At 50.6% G+C, this 15,987-nt stretch overlaps 2 protein-coding genes across 5 annotated transcripts in view; one reads left to right on the top strand and one right to left on the bottom strand.

Moving 5' to 3' along the window:
* Nucleotides 1-15,987, top strand: part of LOC143942473 (uncharacterized) — a 76,374-nt gene that overhangs the window by 46,440 nt on the left and 13,947 nt on the right. For all 4 annotated transcript variants that reach the window (XR_013264787.1, XR_013264788.1, XR_013264783.1 and 1 more), the window contains one exon: nt 6,466-6,659. The gene's annotated coding sequence lies outside the window, so the exon portion shown is untranslated. The remainder of the gene's footprint in view (nt 1-6,465; nt 6,660-15,987) is intronic.
* On the bottom strand, nt 10,600-14,410 carry LOC143942468 (uncharacterized). Its single transcript, XM_077463777.1, has 2 exons — nt 12,561-14,410; nt 10,600-12,461 (listed from the first exon to the last, which is right to left on the bottom strand). Exons 1-2 carry the CDS (start codon nt 12,660-12,662, stop codon nt 11,316-11,318), a joined length of 1,248 nt encoding a protein of 415 aa, XP_077319903.1. The 5' UTR covers nt 12,663-14,410; the 3' UTR covers nt 10,600-11,315.

Genomic DNA, 15,987 nt, shown 5'->3' with positions numbered 1-15,987 from the left:
TGGAAGAGGTGGTCAGGTTCTCTGTAGCCAAGTACCTCTCAACCAGATCCACAAGTTTATCGGCATTTTCTGGGTCTCCATGGCTTACCCATCTTTGGATGGCAGTAGGAAGAGCTCTCAGGAAACGATCCATAACAACACGTTCCACAATGTTTGGTGCGGTAAAAGTCTCTGGCTGCAGCCACTATCTGCTCAGGTGAATGAGATCATACATTTGAGACCTGGGGGGTTTTCCAACCTGAAAAGTCCAATTATGCACACGCTGAGCCCGGACGGCCAGGGTGACACCCAGCCGTGCCAATATTTCTGCTTTTAGCACCACATAGTCTTTTGCTTGGTCAGGCTCTAGGTCATAATAAGCTTTCTGCGATTCCCCAGTTAACAGAGGGGCCACCAGTCCAGCCCATTGCTCCTTAGGCCACTTTTCCCTTTCAGCAGTCCTTTCAAATGTGGTCAAAAACACCTCCGGATCATCCTCTCCCGTCATTTTTGTCAGTAAACGGCTCACACCAAAGGATGCGGTATTATTGTAACCACTTGCCTCATTGGTCTGCGGACGTTGCTGTATTAATGTCTCTATTTGCTGTCGAAAACTCTGCTCTTGCTTCTGCAACAGGTCTATGAAGCGGGGTTCAGATCGCTGCTGGGCTTGTTGCTGAGCTTCCAGACTCTGCAGGTGAGCTTTCTGCTGGGCTGCAAGGCTCTTTTGTAAAGCCGCATTTGTTTGCTGCTGATTTGCATTTGCTAGAGCCAGCTGTCTCAGTATCTCCTCCATGCTGGCCTTAAAAAAAAAAATGCCAAAATTCTCCACCAACTGTGAGGGGGTTAGCTCGGCAGCGGGTGTGTGTGACCCCCTGGATGGGTTCACAACACAAAGTCAGGCACAGCAGACAGCGTTGTAGGTGCAAAAAAACAAAAGATGCGGTTTATTTATGCTACATGCAGTGAAACATATAACAGCCAAACAAAAATAAAACATGAAAATAAATCCTGGTCAGCTTGACCTCTAATTACACACATGGATTCCCTGTCTAACAACTGAGTGCAGCCTTGTGCAGCACCAGTCCCTGTCTCTGTCTCTGTTGTAGAGGTTTGCCACACAGGCGTTACCTCACCGCACAGAACAGGTGTCACACTCCCCAGTCTTTACAAACACAAAACTGGTTCCAGGATGGAGCATCTCCCTAAGCATGCTGGGGTTTTTGTAGAGGTCTTAATGAGCCCACTTACTTCAGCTGGGCTCATTAACTCTTCCCCTCTAGTTGTACAAGTCTGCATAAAGCCTGAATCTAGGACACACATATTTCCCATCCTGGATACAACCAGGTGACTTTACCTGCGTGCTGCCACACTAGATACACCACATCTATGGGCCTTCCTTTATCTAGATACACCACGTCTACGGGCCTTCCTTTATCGAGATACACCACGTCTACGGGCCTTCCTTTATCTAGATACACCACGTCTACGGGCCTTCCTTTATCTAGATACACCACGTCTACGGGCCTTCCTTTATCTAGATACACCACATCTACGGGCCTTCCTTTATCTAGATACACCACGTCTACGGGCCTTCCTTTATCTAGATACACCACGTCTACGGGCCTTCCTTTATCTAGATACACCACGTCTACGGGCCTTCCTTTATCTAGATAAACCACGTCTACGGGCCTTCCTTTATCTAGATACACCACGTCTACGGGCCTTCCTTTATCTAGATACACCACGTCTACGGGCCTTCCTTTATCTAGATACACCACGTCTACAGGCCTTCCTTTATCTAGATACACCACGTCTACGGGCCTTCCTTTATCTAGATACACCACGTCTACGGGCCTTCCTTTATCCAGATACACCACGTCTACGAGGCTTCCTTTATCCAGATACACCACGTCTACGGGCCTTCCTTTATCCAGATACACCACATCTACGGGCCTTCCTTTATCTAGATACACCACGTCTACGGGCCTTCCTTTATCTAGATACACCACGTCTACGAGCCTTCCTTTATCCAGATACACCACGTCTACGGGCATTCCTTTATCTAGATACACCACGTCTACGGGCCTTCCTTTATCTAGATACACCACGTCTACGGGCCTTCCTTTATCTAGATACACCACGTCTACGGGCCTTCCTTTATCTAGATACACCACGTCTACGGGCCTTCCTTTATCTAGATACACCACGTCTACGGGCCTTCCTTTATCTAGATACACCACGTCTACGGGCCTTCCTTTATCTAGATACACCACGTCTACGGGCCTTCCTTTATCTAGATACACCACGTCTACGGGCCTTCCTTTATCTAGATACACCACGTCTACGGACCTTCCTTTATCTAGATACACCACGTCTACGGGCCTTCCTTTATCTAGATACACCACGTCTACGGGCCTTCCTTTATCTAGATACACCACGTCTACGAGCCTTCCTTTATCTAGATACACCACGTCTACGGGCCTTCCTTTATCTAGATACACCACGTCTACGAGCCTTCCTTTATCTAGATACACCACGTCTACGGGCCTTCCTTTATCTAGATACACCACGTCTACGAGCCTTCCTTTATCTAGATACACCATGTCTACGGGCCTTCCTTTATCTAGATACACCACGTCTACGGGCCTTCCTTTATCTAGATACACCACGTCTAAGGGCCTTCCTTTATCTAGATACACCACGTCTACGGGCCTTCCTTTATCTAGATACACCACGTCTACGAGCCTTCCTTTATCCAGATACACCACGTCTACGGGCATTCCTTTATCTAGATACACCACGTCTACGGGCCTTCCTTTATCTAGATACACCACGTCTACGGGCCTTCCTTTATCTAGATACACCACGTCTACGGGCCTTCCTTTATCTAGATACACCACGTCTACGGGCCTTCCTTTATCTAGATACACCACGTCTACGGGCCTTCCTTTATCTAGATACACCACGTCTACGGGCCTTCCTTTATCTAGATACACCACGTCTACGGGCCTTCCTTTATCTAGATACACCACGTCTACGGGCCTTCCTTTATCTAGATACACCACGTCTACGGGCCTTCCTTTATCTAGATACACCACGTCTACGGACCTTCCTTTATCTAGATACACCACGTCTACGGGCCTTCCTTTATCTAGATACACCACGTCTACGGGCCTTCCTTTATCTAGATACACCACGTCTACGAGCCTTCCTTTATCTAGATACACCACGTCTACGGGCCTTCCTTTATCTAGATACACCACGTCTACGAGCCTTCCTTTATCTAGATACACCATGTCTACGGGCCTTCCTTTATCTAGATACACCACGTCTACGGGCCTTCCTTTATCTAGATACACCACGTCTAAGGGCCTTCCTTTATCTAGATACACCACGTCTACGGACCTTCCTTTATCTAGATACACCACGTCTACGGACCTTCCTTTATCAGTCATTCTGTCCTCTGATAACCATGGAGGGGCTTCCTGTGACGTGTCATGGAGGATAAACACTGCAGTTTTGGTGACTGAAGCCCCCCGATTCCCTTGTGAAGGGTACAGGTCAGCACAGAAGATATAGTCACATGACAGGAGGAGGCGTTGTAGGATAGTGGGAGGAGTCACAAGATGGTGGGATGGGCCCAATAACATTGAATAGGGGTATTATTGGACAGGTCAGTAAAACTCTGAAGGTCATGTCGGCATCCGGGGCGCATTTCGAGTGAACCAAACCGCATATCACCGCAGCGCCGTCTGGCTCGGCGCCATAAAAAAGTAAAAATCAGGGACGCCTTTCTCTGTTTCTCGCAGGTAATGATGACCAATAAAATGAATGGGCGGAGCTACCCGATATCACAGATCTGAGCTCCTCCTTCTCCACTGCACATCACAGTCCTCAAACCCTCCCCCACCCCCCACCACACTACTAACCGCCTCCCACCTGCCATATAGACCAATGACAGCGGAGCGGAGCCATGTCATATGACCACGCCCAGTTTAGGCTCTTCACCCATGTGATTGGCTGTGTCCAATCACAGCTGATCCCATGTAAACAAGGAAATAAAATATATAAAAAAGGGGCGGTCTTTTTTAGTTTTTTTATTATTTTAGAAAAGATAAAACCCCGCCCAACGGTGATTAATTATCACCAAGAGAAAGTTCTATTTGTGTGAATAAAATGTGTAGAGTTTTGTATGACCGTGTAATTGTCACTCAAAGTGCGACCGCCATGAAAGCTGCAAATTGTGCTGGGCAGGAAGGCGGGGGTGGGGGGGTCTGGATGGAGGGTGGGAGCTGCAAGATAGTGATTGGCTGCTTGGATGAAGGGCGGTCCTAGCAACCAATCACTTGCTTGATAACCTTGGGCAGCTCCCGCCCTCCATCCACAACAGTCCTCCCTCCCGCTGTCAGCTCTGTGAGGAATACTGAGTGACGATTGGTGGAAGAAAAGGCTCCTAAATGCTGTGACAGCTGAGACTCCTCCCACAGTCTGCCATCTAGTAATGCCTGATAGAGGAGTCACACCACGGGGGGAGGAGTCACACCACGGGGGGAGAAGTCACACCGCAGCGGGAGGAGCCACACCGTGGGGGGAGGAGCCACACCACGGGGGAGGAGTCACACCACGGGGGGAGGAGTCACACCGCGGCGGGAGGAGCCACACCGCGGCTGGGTGGAGTCACCCCGCGGCTGGGGAGAGTCACCCCGCGGCTGGGGAGAGTCACCCCGCGGCTGGGGAGGGGTCACCCCGCGGGGGGGGTCACACTACGGGGGGAGGAGCCATACTACGGGGGGAGGAGCCACACCACGGCTGGGGGGAGTCACACCACGGGGAGTCACACCACGGGGAGGAGGAGTCACGGGAGGGTGGGGAGAATCACACCACGGGGAGGAGGAGTCACGGGAGGGTGGGGGGAGTCAGTGGATGGTGGGAGGAGTCACGGGATGTGGGAGGAGTCCCTCGATGGTGGGAGGAGCCACACGATGGTGGGAGGAGTCCGTTGATAGTGGGGGAGTCACGGGATGGTGGGAGGAGTCATGGGATGGTAGGAGAAGCCACGCAATGGTGGGAGGGGTAACGGGATATTGGAAGGAGTCAGTGAATGGTGGGAGGGCCACAAGATGGGAGGAGTCCATTGATGGTGGGAGGGGTCACGGGTTGGTGGGAGGAGACGGTGGGAGGGGTCACAGGTTGGTGGGAGAAGACAGGAGATGGTGGGAGGAGTCACGGTATGGTGGGAGGAGTCACGGTATGGTGGGAGGAGCCACAGCAGCCTAGAGGCGATTCAGTTCGCATTGTGCGCTATATAAGTATTTCATTTATTCATTCATTCAGGATTGTGTGAGGAGCCACGCGATGGGAGGAGGAGACAGGGGATGGTGGGATGACCAGGGGATGGTGGGAGGAGTCACGGGATGGTGGGAGGAGTCAGTGGATGGTGGGAGGAGCCACAGGTTTGTGTGAGGAGCCACGCGATGTTGGGAGGAGTCAGGGGATGGTTGGAGGAGTCACGTGATAGGAGGGGTCAGTGGATGGTGAGAGGAGTCACGGGATGGTGGGAGGAGCCACGTGATGGGAGGATTCAGTGGATGGTGAGAGGAGTCACGGGATGGTGGGAGGAGTCGTGGGTGGAGTCACACACTGGAAGATGTCACAGGATGTGGGAGGAGCCACACAGTGGTGGGAGGAGTCAGTTGGTGGTGGGAATAGTCAGTGGATGGTGAGAGGAGTCACTGGATGGTGGGAGGAGCCATGTGATGGGAGGATTCAGTGGATGGTGGAAGGAGTCGTGGGAGAAGTCACGGGATGTGGGAGGAGTCAGTTGGTGGTGGGAGGAGTCAGTTGATGGTGGGAGGAGTCACAGGGTGGTGGGAGGAGTCACACGATGATGACAGCAGTCAGTGGATGGTGGGAGGAGCCACGGGGTGGTGGGAGGAGTCACGCAGTGGGAGGAGTCAGTTGATGGTGGGAGGAGTCACTGGGTGGTGGGAGGAGCCACATGATGGTGGGAGGAGTCAGTGGGTGGTGGGAGGAGCCACGCGATGAGAGGAGTCAGTGGATGGTGGGAGGAGTCACATGATGGTGGGAGGCGTTACGGGATAGTGTGAGGAGCTATGCGATGGAGGGAGGAGTCACTGGATGGTGGGAGGAGACAGGAGATGGTGGGAGGAGTCACACAATGGTGGGTGGAGTCACACGATGGGAGGAGTCAGTGGGTGGTGGGAGGAGTCACTGGATGGTGGGAGGAGTCACACAGTGGGAGGAGTCAGTGGATGTTGGGAGGAGCCACGCCATGGAGGGCACCTGATGTAAGGGGCACTGTTATGGGGCACCTGATGTAAGGGGCACTCTGTTGGGGGCACCTGATGTAAGGGGCACTCTTATGGCGGCACCTGATGTAAGGTGGTTCTATTACTTACAATGTGGATGTGATTGGCTGACGTTTGTGTTCTTTCTTTGTCTTCCATCTTGTTTCGGGTACAGATAGTTGTTGGTGGAAGGACGGAATAAAAGGGTCCAGCCAGTGAAGGGGGAAGAGCTCAGAGTAATGGAGAAGAGGAGTGTCCTGCAAGGCAGAATCCGGGGCTCAGAGAAGACCGCTCACCATCAACATCTCCAAGGCCAACACACCACTGGAAGCTCTGAGGATCAGCACTAAACAGCTGCCCCGCTAGGAGGTAAAGCCTAACCTACTAACAATGTCTTTGCTACAAGTCACCCCCCAGTATCTGCTGATACCCCACATAGTTACAGGTCACCCTCCATTCTACCCATACTCTAGGCCACCCTCTGGCCCAGTCTGTAAATACTACAGATCACCAGTTATCAGGACCATCAATAGGGGGTACAGGCAGCACTTCCCATTGGGTCAGCAGGTGGTGGAACAGAAGCTGTCTGTGGATAGGTGGGGGCTGTCAGGTCAGCTTTCCAGTGCCCCATCATTTCTAATGGCAGCCCAGTCTTCGTCCGGAGGGTTCAATATTGAGTTTGCCCTTTGCAGCTATAACAGGTTCACCTCTTCTGGAAAGGCCGTCCACAAGGTTTAGGAGGGTGTCTATGGAAATGTTTGACCATTCTTCCAGAAGAACTTTTGTGAGTTCAGGCACTGATGTTGGACGAGAAGGCCTACCTCGCAGTCTCCGATCTAATTCATCCTAAAGGTGTTCTATGGGGTTGAGGTAAGGACTCTGTGCAGGCCAGTCAAGTACCTCCACTCCAAACTCGCTCATCCATGTCTTTATGGACCTTGCTTTGTGCACTGGTGAGCAATCATGTTGGAACAGGAAGAGGCCGTCCCCAAACTGTTCCCACAAAGTTGGGAGCATGAAATTGTCCAAAATGTCTTGGTATGCTGACGCCTTAAGAGTTCCCTTCACTGGAACTAAGGGGCCAAGTCCAACCTCTGAAAAGCAACCCCCCCACCATAATCCCCTCTCCGACACCATAATCCCCCCTCTGACACCATAATCTCCCCTCCCCCCACTCCATAATCTCCCCTCCCCCCACTCCATAATCTCCCCTCCCCCAACTCCATAATCTCCCCTCTGACACCATAATCTCCCCTCCCCCCACTCCATAATCTCTCCTCCCCCCACTCCATAATCCCCCCTCTGACATCATAATCTCCCCTCCCCCCACTCCATAATCTCCCCTCCCCAACTCCATAATCTCCCCTCTGACACCATAATCTCCCCTCCCCCACTCCATAATCTCCCCTCCCCCCACTCCATAATCTCCCCTCCCCCAACTCCATAATCTCCCCTCCGACACCATAATCCCCCCACCCCCCTCCGACACCATAATCCCCCCACTCCATAATCCCCCCTCCCCCCACTCCATAATCCCCCCTCCACCAATTGGTTTGGACCAGCGCACAAAGACATTAATGGCTGTGTGTTGAGTTATTTGGAGGGGACAGGAAATGTACACTGTTATACAAGCTGTACACTCACTACTTTACATTTTAGAAGAAGAAGAAATGTCACTGAGGGGTGTACTTACTTTTGTCACATACTGTATATTTACCTAGAAAAATGGTGAGGTGTTCTATACTTATTTTACCCGCTGCTACCCACCTCAATACCAGGCACTTACACCCCCTTCCTGTACACACCAATTTTCAGCTTTCAGCGCTCTCACAGTTTGAATGACAATTACTCATACAACACTCTACCCATATGAAACTTGCGTCCTTTTTTCCACACAAATAGACCTTTCTTTTGGTGGTATTTAATCACTAGTGGGGTTTTTATTTTTGTGCTATAAATTAAAAAAATTTGTTTCTGTCATAAAATTTTTCTAATTAGTAATTATGGGGGGTGTGGGGTGTATGGAGGTGGGAGGTATGTACATGAGGGGTGCGGAGTGTACGGAGGTGGGAGGTATGTACATGAGAGGTGCGGAGTGTATGGAGGTGGGAGGTATGTACATGAGGGGTGTGGAGTGTATGGAGGTCGGAGGTATGTACATGAGGGGTGTGGAGTGTATGGAGGTAGGAGGTATGTACATGAGAGGGGTGTGGAGTGTATGGAGGTGGGAGGTATGTACATGAGGGGTGTGCAGTGTATGGAGGTGGGAGATATGTACATGAGGGGTGTGGAGTGTATGGAGGTGGGAGGTATGTACATGAGATGGGTGCGGAGTGTATGGAGGTAGGAGGTATGTACATGAGGGGTGCGGAGTGTACGGAGGTGGGAGGTATGTACATGAGAGGTGCGGAGTGTATGGAGGTGGGAGGTATGTACACGAGGGGTGTGGAGTGTATGGAGGTGGAAGGTATGTACATGAGAGGGGTGTGGAGTGTATGGAGATGGGAGGTATGTACATGAGAGGGGTGTGGAGTGTATGGAGGTGGGAGGTATGTACATGAGGGGTGTGGAGTGTATGGAGGTGGGAGGTATGTATATGAGGGGTGTGGAGTGTATGGAGGTGGGAGGTATGTACATGAGGGGTGTGGAGTGTATGGAGGTGGGAGGTATGTACATGAGGGGTGTGGAGTGTATGGAGGTGGGAGGTATGTATATGAGGGGTGTGGAGTGTATGGAGGTGGGAGGTATGTACATGAGAGGGGTGTGGAGTGTATGGAGGTGGGAGGTATGTACATGAGAGGGGTGTGGAGTGTATGGAGGTGGGAGGTATGTACATGAGGGGTGTGGAGTGTATGGAGGTGGGAGGTATGTACATGAGGGGTGTGGAGTGTATGGAGGTGGGAGGTATGTACATGAGGGGTGTGGAGTGGACTGGTATGTCCCTGCACAAAATGACATTTCTAAAGGAATAAAAGTCATTTAAAACTGCTTGCGGCTTTAATGTAATGTCTGGTCCCGGCAATATGGATGAAAATCATTGAGAACAAAGGCATGGGTACCCCGCCCCCAAGCCCATTACCAGCCCCTTTGGGTCTTGTATGGACATTAAGGAGAACCGCACACCCAAATTATAAAAAGGAAAGGCGTGAGGCCCCCAGGCCCTATATACTCAGAACAGCAGTATACAGGCGGTCCAAACAAGACAGGGACTGTGTAGGTTTGTTATTAAGTAGAATCTGTTTGTAATTTTTAACTGGTACATTTTTAAAGTGTAGCTCCAGCCAAAAAATCTATTTTTAAGCTTTTTGGAAAACATAGGGAAGGGTTATCACCCCTGTATAATTTGTTTTGCTGTCTGTGCGCACCTGTTCAGAAGATTTCACCTCACTTTCTGTCCCAATGACAATTGGATTGTTAAAATTTGGGTTTTTTTGTGAAACAAGGAACTCTTACAGGAGAGAATTTCCCTTCCTAGGGGTAGATTTCCTCTCACTTCCTGTTGTCTCCTTCTGTTTGAAAGTAGGAGTTGTTTGTAAGTTGGATGTTTGAAAGTAGGGGCCTGCTCTATATACTCAAAATATAAACGCAAAAATGTGGGCCTTAGGTGTTGGTGTTGCCACAACACTGTAATCCCTCACAGTTACTCTGGGTGGGCGCAGGAACGGGCCCTGCTGTGAAATATTAGATCAAGAATTGTAATTACATGCCCCTGAACAGGGGCAGAAAAATTGGGCCTTAGGCACTGGTGCCACAACACTGCAACCCCTTACAGTTACTCTAGTTGGGGCACAGGAATGAGCCCTGCTGCAAAGTATTGCATCAAAAATTGGCCTGTGACCAATTATGGCTCTCTTCGCTGACGCCGCTGTGAGTGGCCAAAGCATGCGGGTCATCGTGCATGCTTGGCCAATCATCAGCCAGCAATGCACTGCTATGACGCAGTGCATTATGGGCCGTGACACGCCGCTCTAATTTGGCACCAACGGACCATAATGTTCGATCTTCCTCTTGAAATCGAAGCTCATCCCTAGTGGTGAAGTATGGGGCAAGATTCCTCACCCTGCTGCCATTCCTCATTATATTTCTTAGAAAAAAGAAGAAAAAAAACACATACAAAGACAATTAAGGTGCGACCAATCTTTATTGGAGATAAATCTATAGATGGAAATGATTGTCGGGCTTCGGAGAACAGTGACGGTTGACCTAGGACTCCTCAAAGGCAGGGCCTTTTTACACTAAGCCTAAACCTTAAGATGATTCAGAGGAAGGCGAAAACCCCCCCGGCCAGATGGGCTCCAAGGGGGGGAAAATTCCTTCCTGACCCCCTAAGGCGATCGGATTGTCCCTGAATCATCAGTCTAGGGTGCCCAGTTCATCTCATATAGAGAAAAAAACCATACATAGAACCATACAGAACATATGTATTGCAGGTATGTATGCAATAAAACACACCTACCTGCTTGTTCACAATCATCTTTGGGGCTCATTCAGAATATATGCATTGAGCATCCGCACAGATCAGCGCCCCCACACTGATCAGTGCCTCCGCCCGCCGCACCGATTCCTTATGTTTTCTGTGCCCAGCCCCCTACAGGAGGACTGGTGGTACCCCCTTATTGGTGGCCCTGGTGGTGGTATGTAGACATGCTGTGTATGATGGTATGCATGGTGCTATATACGCAGGTATGTATGCAATAAAACACACTTGCATGCTTGTTTACAATCATCTTTGGGGATCATTCAGAATATATGCATTGAGCATCCGCACAGATCAGTGCCTCCCCCACTGATCAGTGCATCCGCCCGCCGCACCGATTCCTCATGTTTTCTGTGCCCAGCCCCTACAGGAGAACCAGTGGTACCCCCTTATTGGTGGCCCCGATGGTGGTATGTTTGGTACTAGGTAGGCATGCTGAGTATGGTGGTATGTATGGCCCTATGTATACATTCTATGTATGGTTCTATGTATGGTGTAGGGAGATCATTGCCAGTGTGCCACAATTATCTCACTCAGTACTGCTTGTGTTACCGTCTCACAGCAGGCAAATCTCTTTTGAGGTCAAATACCCTCGGTTGGTGGTGACGAGGCTCTTCCTTCAAATGGTGATGAGGAGGCCCTCTATTAATGTCATTGCCCCTCGGATGGTGGTGACGAGGCTCTTCCTTCAAATGTTGCTGACGTGGCCCTCTGTTAATGTCATTGCCCCTCGGTTGGTGGTGACGAGGCTCTTCCATCAAATGGGGCTGACAAGGCCCTCTGTTAATGTCATTGCCCCTTGGATGGTGGTGACGAGGCTCTTCCTTCAAATGGGGCTGACGAGGCCCTCTGTTAATGTCATTGCCCCTTGGATGGTGCTGACGAGGCTCTTCCTTCAAATGGGGCTGACGAGGCCCTCTGTTAATGTCATTGCCCCTCGGTTGGTGGTGACGAGGCTCTTCCTTCAAATGGGGCTGACGAGGCCCTCTGTTAATGTCATTGCCCCTCGGTTGGTGGTGACGAGGCTCTTCCTTCAAATGGGGCTGATGAGGCCCTCTGTTAATGTCATTGCCCCTTGGATGGTGCCGACGAGGCTCTTCCTTCAAATGGTGATGAGGAGGCCCTCTGTTAATGTCATTGCCCCTTGGATGGTGCTGACGAGGCTCTTCCTTCAAATGGGGCTGACGAGGCCCTCTGTTAATGTCATTGCCCCTTGGATGGTGCTGACGAGGCTCTTCCTTCAAATGGGGCTGACGAGGCCCTCTGTTAATGTCATTGCACCTTGGATGGTGCTGATGAGGCCCTCTGTTAATGTCATTGCCCCTTGGATGGTGCTGATGAGGCCCTCTGTTAATGTCATTGCCCCTTGGATGGTGCTGACGAGGCCCTCTGTTAATGTCATTGCCCCTTGGATGGTGCTGACGAGGCCCTCTGTTAATGTCATTGCCCCTTGGATGGTGCTGACGAGGCTCTGTGTTAATGTTATTGCCCCTCGGATGGTGGCGACGAGGCTCTGGGTTGATACTGGTTTTCCAGTGGTGAGTATTAGGCCACTGGCTGCAATTCACATTCTCGCTCAGGTAGGAGAAGCCCTCAAATCTCTCCTGCCGGTGTGGAACCTCATCTCTCCCAAAGTCTTCATTTTTAATGAAAGCATCCCCTGGAATTCCTTCCCCCAGGTCTTCCTCATGCATCTGGAAAGAGAAAAAAGTATTTTGTCAATGTTTCTGATCGATAGGGAAATAATCCCTAGAAATCCCCCCATTGTGCTGGGACTCCTCCCGTATACTTACATGTCGATTTGGAAATGGTGGGCGTGAGTTCCCTTTCTCTAGCTCCTTCCAGTCCACCTTGCTGAAGTAGGGGTGTTCTCTGATGTCTCTTACTAGACTCATCCGCAGCTCTTGGTCTTTACATAGGAACTGTAAAAAGGAACAAAATATAATAAGATACACTGGAATAACATGAACAATCTATGAACAATGTAATATTTGATTCTGATTCTCTCTATTATTTTGCCTTCTGACCTGCTACTACATCCTGATTGGATTGGATGGTAGCATGGGGCCTTATTTGTGTCATATTAGTTCAGAATAGTTATTAAAGGAAAGAAACATCAGATATTTTGCAATTAAATGTGAATTAGGAATGTATTAAAAAAGAGATTTCTATGAAATCTGCACCTGCCATGATTTTTCTTATGACTCTGGCAGTCCCAGGGGAGTTCTATATGTTGTCTGTGCACGGAATGTCCCCAGAAATTGAATTCAATGTGTGCGATTGGCCCCATCACTATCCAATGGAACCACCCGGACCGTAAATTAAAAAGGGCTGCTTCTTTCCTTATGACAGGGGAAGGCAGATCCTTCCATTAAGCAGTCAGCTTGCTGAAAGTACAGCTATGACCTCCATCGATATGTGATGGTAAGAAGGTGGAACCATGTTTAATAAAATCCTAATAAGATATAATGTATGCAACAGGGAAAGAACATTGTCACTTAAAAGGTGTAAAATTTCTATGTATACTTACCATCTCTATGACGTCACGGAGATACGGGTTCATGCTATCTGGATAATGCGGTTCCCTTGTGGTCACGATCTTCACTTCTTCCTCTGCGGACTCCCTGCCGGTCAGAAATGGATGTCTGCCGAAAGCCATCTTATACACGATTATTCCCAGAGAGAAATAATCAGCTGCTCCGAAGTATGGAATGTTTTGAAGGGCCTGTAGAAACATAAAGAGAAAAAGAAGGATGAGCTGATTGTTGGGTAGAGGACGGAGACGACTCAATGCTGATATATGGGATCTATGAATCCTCCCAGGACTCCTAAAATTGTGCTCAAAAGACCTCAAACCAAGGCGGAGCTTGTGAATATTGGAGGTGGGGCTTTAGGTCTCACAGAGACACAAAAGGAAATTGGCTGAAATCTTCCAAATTGAGGTAAATTTCACCAGAACAGGTGTGCCCGTTGAAGGTTTCTCCTCCCCTCGTGTTCTGGGGAAAGATCTAAAACTCTAACTTTCTTTCTCAATGACAATGGTCACCAATACAAACCAATGGGGACAAATACCCCTGGAATATTGTTCCAGCCTGGAAACCCACTGAAACCAACCAGGTCACCAGTAAAGAAATTCTTAATTTAGTGAAAAATTACCTCCCTTTAGCTTATCTCTATATCCCATTATAACAAATATTACAATTAGGTCTAATATCAGGTGGAAAGCAAGTATCTTACCTCTGGCGACAAGTACCCTGGTGTTCCCGATTGTCCTTGAATCCTGCTGGACTCCGTGACGCCCATACGTGCCAAGCCGAAATCGGCTATTTTGATGTGTCCAACGTTATCCAAAAGAATATTTGCAGGCTTGAGGTCTCTGTGGATGATCTCCCTAGAATGCAGAAACTGCAGACCACAGATCATTTCTGCTATGAAGTATCTGATGGGGGAAAGAGATAGAGGAATTAGCATCACAAATCATCACAGAGTAATGAAATCTAAAGATGAAATGACTTCCCCCTGTAATACATAGGGGTTTGGATGGACGAGGCTCAGGTGAAGGGGCTGACTACATCACTGGCTGTGGTCAGTCACCCCCGACTCCAGAGTGACCCGTTCATTGATCTTACCTTATGGTGCCCCCAGGAAATGGAGCTACTGCCATGGCACGATGGAGATCCCCTCTGGTCACACATTCCAGGACAAAGGCGAGATGATTCTGTGTGAACACAAGAGATAAAGTTTACATTATAGACATGCAGGATTTCATTTTGTGGAGGAATAGACAGACACACTTAATTTAGGAAAACCGGACAGAGGAACTAAGTAGGCCGCCATTACTGGACTGTTCTTATTGCAATGCTACTTCTGTCTGGTCTGGTAAAGAAATTGGAAGGTGAAAAGACTTACCTTTGTCTGGAACGTTCCAAACAGATGTGTAATAAATGGACACTCCCTGGCTACTTTCAGCACGTCACGTTCTAAGAAAACCATATCACTATCGTCTTCATAATGAATAAATTCTGTCTTTTTCACAAGTTTAACCGCCAGCTTCTGGTCAATGGCGGGATGAGAGGCCAAGATCACCTGCGAACTGGCCCCCTTTCCAAGGACTCCATAACAGGTCATGTGTTCAAAGGAGAGTACACATGACTGGTCCTTGGTGACCACGCTGGATGGTACTTGTGAGGCGATCTCATCATGTGTGCTGCGGATGGATGGATTGTCTAGGTCGCACTCTGGTGGAGTAGCCACGTCTTGGTCGCACTCTGGTGGAGGGACCACGTCTTGGTCGCACTCCGGTGGAGGGGCCACGTCTTGGTCGCACTCCGGTGGAGGGGCCACGTCTTGGTCGCACTCCGGTGGAGGGGCCACGCCTTGGTCGCACTCCGGTGGAGGGGCCACGCCTTGGTCGCACTCCGGTGGAGTGGCCACGCCTTGGTCGCACTCCGGTGGAGTGGCCACGCCTTGGTCGCACTCCGGTGGAGTGGCCACGCCTTGGTCGCACTCCGGTGGAGTGGCCACGTCCTGGTCGCACTCCGGTGGAGTGGCCACGTCCTGGTCGCACTCCGGTGGAGTGGACAGGTCCTGGTCGCACTCCGGTGGAGTGGACAGGTCCTGGTCGCACTCCGGTGGAGTGGACAGGTCCTGGTCGCACTCCGGTGGAGTGGACACGTCCTGGTCGCACTCCGGTGGAGTGGACACGTCCTGGTCGCACTCCGGTGGAGTGGCCAGGTCCTGGTCGCACTCCGGTGGAGTGGACACGTCCTGGTCGCACTCCGGTGGAGTGGACAGGTCCTGGTCGCACTCCGGTGGAGTGGACAGGTCCTGGTCGCACTCCGGTGGAGTGGACAGGTCCTGGTCGCACTCCGGTGGAGTGGACACGTCCTGGTCGCACTCCGGTGGAGTGGACACGTCCGGGTCGCACTCCGGTGGAGTGGACACGTCCGGGTCGCACTCCGGTGGAGTGGACACGTCCGGGTCGCACTCCGGTGGAGTGAACACGTCCTGGTCGCACTCCGGTGGAGTGGCCAGGTCCTGGTCGCACTCCGGTGGAGTGGACACGTCCTGGTCGCACTCCGGTGGAGTGGACACGTCCTGGTCGCACTCCGGTGGAGTGGACACGTCCTGGTCGCACTCCGGTGGAGTGGCCAGGTCCTGGTCGCACTCCGGTGGAGTGGACACGTCCTGGTCGCACTCCGGTGGAGTGGACACGTCCTG

The sequence above is a fragment of the Lithobates pipiens genome, unplaced genomic scaffold, assembly GCF_037356315.1.
Source record: "Lithobates pipiens isolate NorthernLeopardFrog02 unplaced genomic scaffold, aLitPip1_a1.2 Scaffold_30, whole genome shotgun sequence".
Lineage (NCBI taxonomy): Eukaryota > Metazoa > Chordata > Amphibia > Anura > Ranidae > Lithobates > Lithobates pipiens.
This window is presented reverse-complemented; position numbering and strand designations above follow the sequence as displayed.